Source organism: Leguminivora glycinivorella, chromosome 5, assembly GCF_023078275.1.
Source record: "Leguminivora glycinivorella isolate SPB_JAAS2020 chromosome 5, LegGlyc_1.1, whole genome shotgun sequence".
NCBI classification, from domain to species: Eukaryota; Metazoa; Arthropoda; class Insecta; order Lepidoptera; family Tortricidae; genus Leguminivora; species Leguminivora glycinivorella.
The window spans coordinates 14,505,071-14,517,256 of NC_062975.1; the positions used below are offsets into that span (position 1 = coordinate 14,505,071).

Genomic DNA, 12,186 nt, shown 5'->3' on the forward strand with positions numbered 1-12,186 from the left:
GATGATTTTTATACAAAACCGGGGCGTAATTGTAACCGAAATGGTACAAATGTTGTGCTAAGTTTACAATTAAAAACTGAAAAAATGTGTCAAAACGTACTTAATATGGCATAGAATAGACATTAGTTTAATGCAGTGTATTATTTATCAAGCTATCTTAGAAACAAAAAAGAACAAGACTATTTTATATCCAGTTTTGTAATAAAGAAACAATATTTGCTTAAAACCGATCTACTAATACTTTGGCAACAAGCTCAAAGTTATTTTTTTAGTATTCGCCGCTGTTGAATAGTCAGTAGGTTACGCATTCAGCCTTTAATTCTAGCAGGGAAACGCTTTCGTAGTATTATTATACTGCGACGAGATGTAGGTAATTAAAAAAACACTATGGTAATCAGGGTACGTACCCACAACGTATGCACAAACGCTCACGATAATATCTAAGTATTTCGTAGCTATATATCTTTATCGCTCTTGCGTATTGCACCAGACTGCATTTTTGTCGGCGTCTGGCGTCGACGATTGCCATTCAGCTACGCCGCCAGTAAACTTTAACAGTAGACTATACTAACATTTAGTGCGACAATAACAGGTGCGTTTCGCTAGCGAATGAGCGTTAGCGTTTGGTGACTTGGCTATGTACCCACAGGTACTTAAAGCATTGACTATAATATTTCTAGGATGAAATTAAGATTATTCTTATTTAACAGGTTAAAGACTAAATAACAACCTTCTGTTTAGGTCAAAAAACAAAAAAGATATAAACATTAGGTTCTCTGAGAATCTCTCCTCGTATCGAAAACACTCACCTTTGACAATAATAATTAGCGGTAAGGCATATCAAATACGATTTATATCATATAATTGATACCCAAAGTCTACATTGATATCTACGAAGTACGAGGATTAACCTCCACACTATAAACAACATAACAATTTCTCACAAACGTTCATCATTCTGGGTTGATACTCCCTCCACTCCCTTGCCCATGCGAACATTCGCCTCAGGCTTTTGCCTGTAAATATTGTACCTACAGCCTCCATCAAATTTATGGGAGCTGCCAACGCTATCACAAATATCCGCACACGCCTCTATAGCCTACTAGACTCATATCGAATTTGACACAATAAATGATTATCTTCTGTAGTATTTGGCATAAAAAACCAATACTTATAGATTGTAGTGTGCACTGTACGTTACACACACCTTCACGTAATCTCTCTATATATTCCGTAGCTTAAGGTTCATATTTCAGTAATAAAACATACATTCATCCAACAAGTTGTTTCCATCAACGCTCCTCCTTTACATGGCGATCCTGCCAGTGCGGCCTTGTGCTGCACTGGCAGCGCGCTGCGCTTGCCAGTCAAGGTTGTGAAGTGAAATATAAGTTATTTTAAATAAAACATTTCGGACATTAATAAATATGCGAGTAAGTGACACTGTGTGGAGCGGAAAAATAACAAACGAACAGTTTTGTCAGGACTTGGAACGTGAAGTAACAGTGAAGGTCACAAATTTTACAGCAACGGACACTCGAAACGTATATAAAAAGTGATTTTAAAATGGACTAAATTTCATCATTTTCATCTTGAATTAAAATTTAAATACCAACTGCCGAGAGCAAAGTTTTTAAGAATATGGAGCAGCAGGGAGTTGTTGGTGTCCTTGGTCGAGCATGGCGTCTGGAGGTCCAAGGATAGCAGCAGAAGAAAGTGAAGGTTGTGGTTGTGATAAAACAAAAGTGAAATGTGAGGTTTGCAAAAGTGTACACGAATTACTGTAGGTACAAACTTTTTTTTTCTCATTCTTAGTGAAGCAGTTTCCTTTATTTTTCTTTTAGTTTATAAAGTTTAGTATTAAAGTTATTTTACTTCTACAATGTTATTTAACTGCCGCTGCATGAAAAAAAAACTTATATGGTTAAAAAGTTGATCTTTAATCTGTTACGAGAAAAAGAAATATTATTGACTACACCTGTTAATTTTATTGCATAAAAACGCGGATTTCTTTTATTCATTTCTTATTATTTTCTAACATACATTTGATAATTTCATATTAAGTACTACATTTCATATAATAGTTACTCAGCATACTTTTATACCCAGCAAATATGGCACATGACGGCGGCGCGTGTACTCCTTATAGGGATTGGCATGTGTCGTCTGTTATTTCATCTCCAATTTCACAGTTCGTGCACTCATCATCACTTGAATATTATAAGAATGAAATTAAATTGTAATTACAGTGCAACACTTCAAATACTTATTTAAATTTTTACCTTCCAATATAAACTACATACACAACTACCGAATTTTAACCATATATGTGTGTTTAATGTAACTTAATTAGATTTATTGTAACGTTACTTTTTATTAGATATTATGTTTTATTTTTAATGATGACGAAGTAAAATTGTATCGGACGAGACTTTCTATTAATTCATGGATCTGACTTATTTAATAAACAAAGGAATGGAGAAATGTATAGAAATAACAGATATGACTTTTTAAATAAAAATGGTACTTACTTATTGTAAATGAGAATAGTTTTGAAGGTAAGGTTTGTTTTTGTAAAGTTTTATAGTTTGATTTAAAGGAATGTTTGTTTCGTAAAATGATTGGTCATCGAATGCTTGTGGAAAAGTTCAGTGAGGCAATGAATGTGAAAGAAGTGAAATGATTGTAGACAGAATTGATTTATGGGAAAATTTAAACACGTAAGTTTTTCGAAGGACTCTTAGCCTGATCAACTGAGGGTTGCCGGATTTCCTACATGTTAAAGTTTTCATGGAGTGTGAGATTAGTGATTGCATTTTTGAGTGTTGTTTTATTTTGTGAAAGATGAGTGAAAGTAATTAATTGATAACAAATATAATTATGTGACTACCGCAAATCGTTGGCCCAAGAGGCAGCGATTAGCAAGGGTACGCCAGGGTACAAGACAGGTAGGGAATCCTTGGAGATCTGATCATGATTCGGTCGAGTACCAATCGTGAAGACTCCTTGGACACATGGAAGGTTATTATGTAAGGAAGTGTTAAAAGAACTGCCTGTATGAGAAATATATAGTATGTGTGCGCGCTTAAAAAAAAATCCTTGTACCCTGAGCAAATAAAAAAAAAATATTGTAAGGTCGGCCGACCACGTGCGTAAAAGCGTTGCGTACCCTTGATCTTATATAAATAATTATTGAGTCTTGATGTTTGTGAAAGATATAAATAAATAAATAATAAGGAATGACGTCATACTTAATGAAATAAATGTACTATGTATGTACTTAAATAATTGAAAAAGCTTGCAAGTGTATCTAATAACGTATAATCCAAATGATAAATGACTGGTACCTAATGATAATGACATGATGAAAACCGATAATAATGACTATTGACAATTATACTATGACACCTAAAATGCCAAATATACTTTGGTACGTAGTGTATTGACGAATACACTACGAATATAAGAAAATGTAATACTTATTCTTGTCTTTTTAAATTTAATTCAATGCATCTTGTGTAGTTTTAGTGTTTTATTTGTATTCCAATTTTTAATGCTTACTTTTTGTGTAATAAAAAAAAAAGTGTGTAATTTTTTATGTAGAGTTAGATTTTGTCTTAATTTTATAGCATCAATGTGTGCCTACCTATGTTATTCACTAAGAAATATGCCTATATAAAAATAATATTCAATAGTATGTAAATTTTACTTATTACGTACACAGATATTATTATGACTATTGGCTTACCTTTCTATGTCAAGTTTTACATGTAACAATACTGAATTAATATTTAAAAAAAAAATGGTGTACCTTATTCCGGCTTACTATTTTGATAAATGTATTGTTGTTTAGAAATGAAAAATATAAAATGGAAAATTTAATGTTTTCAAAAAAATGTATTACAGTAAAAAAAAAAACATGTAAACTTTGTTTTTTCTTTTTTAAAGGGGGGAGGTGTAGTGTGCACTGTACGTTACACACACCTTCACGTAATCTCTCTATATATTCCGTAGCTTAAGGTTCATATTTCAGTAATAAAACATACATTCATCCAACAAGTTGTTTCCATCAACGCTCCTCCTTATTAAAATTGTATGGTAAGTATTAAAATTGTATGATGACTACGTATTTTCGATTAAAAATGTGTGTAATTTTTTATTTATTTTGGGCACCGAAAACGCTGTCAGCGATGTAGTGACGTCATCGAATTCGAACTTACTTCATGTCAAAACAATCACTGATATTATAAACTTTTTCTACTTGTCAACTGTATTAGGCCACCACAGACTAAACTATAAGTGCTAACTTTTCAGTGTTGGATACTCTATGGCAGTTCCGACTCAATTATAATAAGCTCATTATAGTTGACTTTAGTTAACTGTAATAATTTCAAAAATAGAACTTCATACAATTTCTATACTAATTTGCGATAATACCTGGCAGATTTTCCTGCATCTGAAACACATTTTTTTTATCTGTCGCGTTATCGGCCAATCAGAGTCGTATATGCCATGCCGTAGTCGTATATGCCTCTACTTATGACGAACTCGAATACAGACTGAACAGGACCGCTGCGTCGGTGTCAAGTTGGTTTCAGAGTAATGGCCTTATTCTGAACACAACTAAAACGCATTTCATCAGTTTCGACCTCTCTGGGCGTCAAATGAGACAGCTGTCAGTACTAGCGAACGGGAGTTCTATTGACCAAGTAATGAGCTCAACTTTCCTAGGTTTTGAGTTAGACAGCGGCCTCACCTGGGGAGGTCATATAGATACATTGTGTGAAAAACTGGCAACTGCATGTTTTGCCCTAAAAAGATTGGCACGAATACCCAACCGAAATGGTCCGTGCCTGTTATTTTGCATCGGTGCACTCGCGCCTACAATATGGCATCGAGCTGTGGGCAGCGGCCGCCGACTGGGAGAGAGTGTTTCGTCTCCAAAAGCGAGCAGTACGCGCGATAGTGCGCCTTCCCAAACCAGCTCAGCAAAACCTCTCTTCAAGTCACTTGGTATATTAACGCTGCCCTCACTCTTAATATTACAGATGGCAACAAATGTGCGTGATGAAGTGAGCTCAAACCCCATCATAGAGCCCCCGCGAAGGTACGAGACCCGTAGCGCGCGCGCAGGATTACTGCGGCTCGAGCCGCATCGACTAGCTAAGTCTAAAAAACTTACCCACGTCATGGGCCGTAAGGTGTACAATCAGCTACCACACGAAATAAAAAATATGCATAGTGCTGCACTGTTTAAGGCAAAACTTAAAAAATGGCTTCTCGAGCAGACGTTTTACGACCACAAGGAGTTATTTAGTTATGTGAAACCAATGGTTTGAAATATTGTAATAAACTAAATGTAAATACGCACTGTAACTATTGACATGTAATTTTAAATTACCAATAAATTATTATGAATTATTATTATGAATTATGAAGAGACGGTTATTACAAACAATTGGTTGCTAGGTAATTCGATGTTGATACAACGGTGAACGACTCTATTAACATTAATTTTAACTTGCATGAATGATGATATTTCCGTCCATTGATGATGAAGATGATGACTCGTAGAAAAAGTATTGTATACAATAGTTATATAATTAAGCTTTTCACTCTCGTACCGTACTATTAGGCCACTCAGCAAGCTTCGTGGCCTAAACATGGTACTTGACTGAAAAGCTTTGTTAATATAATTATCACGATTGTATAAAATACTATTATGCCTCATACTTAAAAGTCAGATTTTTTTTTTCGAATATAATGACCTGATGCACAGATAATCTATATATCTAGTCTAAATGACTGTGTTGTTTTCGCCTGATTACGTAAAAGTATACTTTATAAATATTTTTGCTGTCATAATAAAATACGGTAATATTTTATTTCGGTTAATTGGACAATATAAAATCACATAAGATAGACTTTGAAAAAGGTCAAGTAGCCTATTGTCAAGACGTTGGAATCCGGTGTACTGATATTTGTGGAGCTTTGCCAGCTCCGATATATCTGATGGCGTCTGTACTATACATATGTACTACTGCTGCTTGTCCGTGTTTTCACATACATAGTTCATACAGGAACCAGTATAACCTGATCTCGTGACCTGTATCAATTGTAGTTGGAGTTAATTGTCTCCTGGATATTCATATTTATTAATGCACATGTATGCAATAGTACCAATAGGTTGAAAATATTACTATCTCACTATGTCTAAAAACTGCCTTCCGCTAAATATCACAGTGCATTATGGTATTCTTGGCATGGACTCCGCAGAGCGGTCGACTATTATTCACCTGTGTCGTGTTGCTACGTGCTTCCCTGTCTCTCTTACGTACGAATATATATGAAAGACAAAGAGGTAGCGTGGTCTGTGGATCAATGAGTACACACCCCTCAGGATCAATGAGTACACTCACTACCTTAAAATGGCTGCGCACAAACAACGCACCCAAGTGACTGGAATGGAACAACATGTTTCAACACTTTACAAGCCGTATCTCACGTCTGCCCTCAGGAAATTGTCTAGTTGATATTTTGGCATCTATTTGTCTTCAGAAATTACTGGAATTTTGAATGTTGACGTGAAACCCGTTTAAAGCCGAGAAATAAGTACGTAATTGTGGTGGTTAGTTGTATCTAGTCACGTTATTTAAGGTACATTTGAAATAAATTTGGTCAAATATTTAGCAAAATATTTTGTTCAATATGCACCATAAAAGTAAGAAAAAAAAACATCCATATCCTTTGCCTTAAACTGATACATTACATCCGATTCAAAAAATCCTTCTCAAGATACATTTAGTTACAAGTAAGTCTTAATAAAACTATTAATAGGGAAGTAGCTAAAACCTAGGCAGGAATTTCTATTTCTATAAAGCCAAGATATCCTAGGCAATAAGACGGGATTTAACGATATTACGATATCTTCGTCTTTAACGCCATCTTGAGTGATCTATCTGCACTAGCGAATACGAATACTATCAATTCTTTAGTGCGTGCGCGGCGCCGTATGAACCAAGTTACAATCTTGCGAGATTGTATCAATACCGTTCAAAGGAACATCGTAAGAGGGCGCCACAATAGCACATAGAGTATTGATTATTGCTAGTGTATACAAGCTGAATTACCGGCGCTTCCTTAACCTGCTTTAGTCTGTAATTATGTTAAAAAAAGCTATTAGAAGGACTAGGCTTTTCGTTCTAAATTTGTCAATTATATTAAAATACTAATCAAACTAAGTATTAGTTTGAAAATTAGTAACACATTTCTCTTTTATAACTTTGTGAAACAGCATTGGGTTCATACTGTAAAACAAAATGTAAGTTGAAAGGCACGACAACCATAGACGGCTCGTAGGCGACGGAACTACCAACTTCCGTGCTGCGCACGTGCTGGCAGCCTGGCCGGATGCGCTTTTATTTTTTGTACATATTTTTCAGTCTGTTCTGTCATGTCAGTGTATAGTTTTTGCACAATTTTTGTAAATATTTGTGTAAACAGCAACAAATGTATAGTTTTTGCACAACTTTTGTAAATATTTGTGTAAATAGCTACCCTTTTGTATATTCTTTGCTTTTTCATTGTGCGTTGTGTACATAATTGTATAACATACTGTACAGCTGAAGTTTTTACGCGTTTTATTCACCATCGGCGGCCCGACAACTTACACGAGTAAATAACCAAGCTTGATCACAATTTCAACGATTGCGCTTTCGCTGGTTACATAATTTAAACAATGGCAATTTAATTATACTCATTATTCGTCAACACATATTCTGACCGCCCGCTGGTCCATCTGTCAACCATGCAATCATCCGTGTAGGTACCTTGGTTACAACAATCTTGTGATTAACCGATATTTTAGACATTCGATTTCGAGCCTTGTCAAACGTATTAACTGTAAAAATGTTGTAATAAATTACATGAATGTATAAATTACACAATCTTGGTTTCTTTCAACCCGTTAGTTACTAAGAATGACACTGAAACTTGAGCAGTTTCGTATTCCCAATACAGGAGTGATGTGTTTTCAGATGTTTTTAGGGTTCCGTAGTCAACTAGGAACCCTTATAGTTTCGCCATGTCTGTCTGTCCGTCCGTCCGCGGATAATCTCAGTAACCGTTAGCACTAGAAAGCTGAAATTTGGTACCAATATGTATATCAATCACGCCAACAAAGTGCAAAAATAAAAAATGGAAAAAATGTTTTATTAGGGTACCACCCCTACATGTAAAGTGGGGGCTGATTTTTTTTCATTCCAACCCCAACGTGTGATATATTGTTGGATAGGTATTTAAAAATGAATAAGGGTTTACTAAGATCGTTTTTTGATAATATTAATATGTTTGGAAATAATCACTCCTAAAGGAAAAAAAAAGTGCGTCCCCCCCCCTTTAACTTTTGAACTTTATAAAGACTTTCTAGGAAAATTATTTTGAACTTGATAGGTTCAGTAGTTTTTGAGAAAAATACGGAAAACTACGGAACCCTACACTGAGCGTGGCCCGACACGCTCTTGGCCGGTTTTTTTAGTTAGTGTGTAAAATTGTATGTGTATACCTGAACGCAACTGTTCAAATAACACGGCATCGACTGATGTGATGTACCACGGATAATGTGCCTCTCGGCGGTTGGCGCTTATGGTTATAACCGATACCGATACGTTACTAATGCGGTTCTCACGATGCTAAAAGCGCCACCTGCAAAAAAAAGGTACATTTTTTCGCGAAACGTCACTTATTTTCTGATTTGGAGGTAAATAATAAGAGATGAAAAAAATACCTATCAGCACATGGGGGTGGTATTTAAATAGGTTCTATGACTAATTATTTTAAAGAACAATCAATTTTAAAGCATTTTACTAACATCAACAATGGTGTACGTGCTGCACAATGATAAATTACCATAAAATGTAAGCAATATTTCATCAGCACATATGAATCATATTTTTTGTAGATGCAACATAAATCTAAAAATATTTACGCATTACAAAAAAGTATCAGTGAATTTATAAATTGTACGGGCTTAATCGCAAAGAAAAGTTTCAAGAGATTATTTTCTGACACCCATAGGAAAACAATGAAGTGTCAAACTGTAAGTAACTAAACTTTGTCTACGATTTCAATAACGGGGACTGACCTATCGCATTCTTGCGTTATAGTTAGCGGCCGACGAGTGAATTGACGCGGTAATGGCATATTGTTAGTTACGCGGTTTTCATTTCATTCATCAGTCATCACACACGTGACGTTTTTGTTCTCAGACCAGTCAGGAGCGGTTGTATTGAAAGAGAAATAAGAGCATTTTCAGAATTTGGGTACACATAATATTTTTATTGAAATTTTATGCTTAATTATCGTCACAAAACTGACAGTGAGTTAATTTTTGTTAACCTTCGCTAATTGGGGCGTCCCAAATGCTGAAAATGCAAGTAAATATAAACCGTAGGTACGAGGAGATAAACGGGGTTATTGTACAATCTCCAATTGATATAAATGTATATGATTTAGAAAAATATATGTACCTACCAAAAAAGTAAAACAATATTTTTCAGTCTTAAAAGACCCTTTGATTTATAAGTCGTTATTACATGCTTATGAATTTTTGAAACAAGAAGATATTAGGGCTTACTTTGATTTAAGTTACTCGTAATATCGTTATCGTTAGTATATGAATTGTGTCTACTAATATTATTTTAAATATATTAATATCAAAAAATCGTAGTTGACTGGAGTATCCGCCGGATGACAATCACATTACAACATGAGATGAGCACGCAACAATGCGGCTATTTAGTTCGAGATGATTAATAGGTTTGATTTCGTTCAAATTATGGCATTTATTGTGTAAAATATTTAAAGGTCTAACCAGGACGTATTTTTTGACTGAGTAAAATGACTAAGTAACTATAGTGATTTTAAAACTATACAATAGAAGTTTCCTCCGAATTTCAAATTCTCATTCGTGGAAAACCAAAGCGCAACTTTTTGATTTCCATCTCAATCAGACCAGTGACATCTGCATATATTTTTCGTCACATTTACGAGTAAATGGGGTACTTAACTCTCAGAATCCATTCTAATGTTATAAATGGGAAAATGTGACGTTGTGTCTGTTTGTTTGTCCGTCTTTCACGGCAAAATGGAGCGACGAATTGACGTGATTTTTTAGTTGGAGATAGTTAAAGGGTTGGAGAGTGACATAGGCTATGTTTTGTCTCTTTCTAACGCGAGCGAGTTATAATAAAGCAAAAAGTGAATATTGCTTCCAGTTTTTTATGACTAAATGAATCGTATTGCTTTTCATAAAAAACATAAAAGAACAAATTTAATATGTCACAGCTCCATCGTAAAAGTCCATGTCAACTTTAAGTAACTGACACCGCTCATTGTATTATCTATTCAAATTTCAAACAAAGTACCTATTTCAACTGATTTTGAATGAGATAAAGAATAAAAACGAAAACGCTTAAAGGACAAGGATATTTGTATACTAAATGTGTAATATCCTTATTAGCAGGATCAAGAAGGTCAGCAGATATAAATAATGAATTCTTATTGCTATTCGCAGTCTACGAGTGAAAACAAACGTTAACAATTGTGACTTAGGCTAGGCCGGCGGTTTGAACTAAAATGTAAGTTGATTTATTGTAGCGTTATTAATAGACTTGTTAATACATATACATAATAATATATTCGAAGGTTATTTATAGCCAAATTATAAAAGCTTCCGGTAATTTTAAACTAAACAAGTTATTAGTACTTACCTACTCGTAGAGAACGCGCTGTAAATGATGATCAGATTGAATTTAGATTAAGTAAAAAATAACGAGGAAGAAGGAGCTGTTATAATATGAATTCACATGATTGTTGCCATTAAAACTGCCTGTCCTTATTAGTTATTCTATTAGTTGAATGAATGTTTTTAAAATATGCGTTAAAGGTTTAAAACGCTCATTGACAGCGTTAAACGTTTAACGCTCAGTGTTGCCAAGTCGAATTTTGAAATATCTACCTACGCCTCCCTATTTTCATTTCCACATTACGAAGTTACTCTTCTTCCACGCTTAGTTTAGCAAACGCCCATGTTCGTAAAATCGGTTAGTTTCTTTTTTTTCTGATTTTGTAGTTTGTTTAATGTTGCGATTTTATTTCATTTCTTTCAGATGATTTTGAAAAAAACACTTTTTTATCTTTATATCGATTCCGCTGTTTCTTTCTGCTCCAATATCAAAGGATGACAATGAAGCAGAAATAGTAAGCTACGAAAATAGAAACGATGGCAGCGGAAATTATCATTTCCAGTACGTACCTATGTCTTTTTCTAACTTGTAAATGTAACATTCTCAATTGAAAATATAGAGGTGTTATGGTAGTTGTCAATTGCAATTAATTCAAGGCTGAAATTTTGAAATGATCCATAGCGGCCATCGATATTTGCGGTACCGTTTATTAAATATTATTTTTCATAGATACAAAACGTCTAACAACATAACAAGGGAGGAAACTGGCATGTTAATAAATGGCGGGCAACCTGGCACTCACATACGTGTACAGGGTTCCGTGTCCTATTATGACCCAAACGGCGAATTGATAACTTTGAGGTACTTTGCCGACGACAAGGGCTACCGTATCTTACCAAAGGAAGAGCAAGATGTGCTCCTGGTGAATAAAAACGTAAGTTTGATGTATATTCATATCCAGGTGTCTAGGGATAGCGCCGATAGGTTAATTTTGAATTTGTCGAATAATTTCGTGATATAAATTACTATTGACATACAAAAAATAAGGCTTCGATTATTTAAACTAAAGATGTTTTAATCGACCTTCACATTAATTACAAAATGTAATATTTGTTTCAGCAAGAAGTATCACCTCTTATCGTAGCATCCTTATTAGGCAGCGGTTAATACCTACGACCTGCAACCCGATACTTTTAAGTAATAAGTGAAATAAATTTGGAAGAAACAGAAACCAAAAGAAGAAAACCACTACAGTCCGCGCTTTCGGTCACGGGAAAACTGCTAATAATTAATAATTATATCCCGACCTTATTGTTTTACAAATTTAATTAGTTTGTAGGCACTGTTGACGAAAATGTATACCTATGCAAATAAAAATAAATTATAAGATAAAATCTGTGTTATTTGAGATAAAAGCTACAGATACACAGCAAGCGAATCT

General features: G+C 34.6%; 1 protein-coding gene across 1 annotated transcript; it reads left to right on the plus strand.

Annotated features, from left to right (window-relative positions):
* Positions 1-4,842: 4,842 nt before the first annotated feature.
* Positions 4,843-12,139, plus strand: LOC125226528. The gene is made up of 4 exons (XM_048130514.1): positions 4,843-4,953; positions 5,049-5,107; positions 11,475-11,679; positions 11,865-12,139. The coding sequence occupies exons 1-4, from the start codon at positions 4,843-4,845 to the stop codon at positions 11,910-11,912; spliced, it is 423 nt and encodes a 140-aa protein (XP_047986471.1). The 3' UTR covers positions 11,913-12,139.
* Positions 12,140-12,186: the final 47 nt, after the last annotated feature.

Excerpts from the sequence above, each read along its gene's own strand:
- LOC125226528 (XM_048130514.1), top strand. The coding sequence starts at position 4,843 with ATGGTCCGTGCCTGTTATTTTGCATCGGTGCACTCGCGCCTACAATAT. Across the intron at positions 4,954-5,048 it reads TTCGTCTCCAAAAGCGAGCA|ATGGCAACAAATGTGCGTGA; the intron begins GTACGCGCGATA and ends TTAATATTACAG. Across the intron at positions 11,680-11,864 it reads TGCTCCTGGTGAATAAAAAC|CAAGAAGTATCACCTCTTAT; the intron begins GTAAGTTTGATG and ends TATTTGTTTCAG.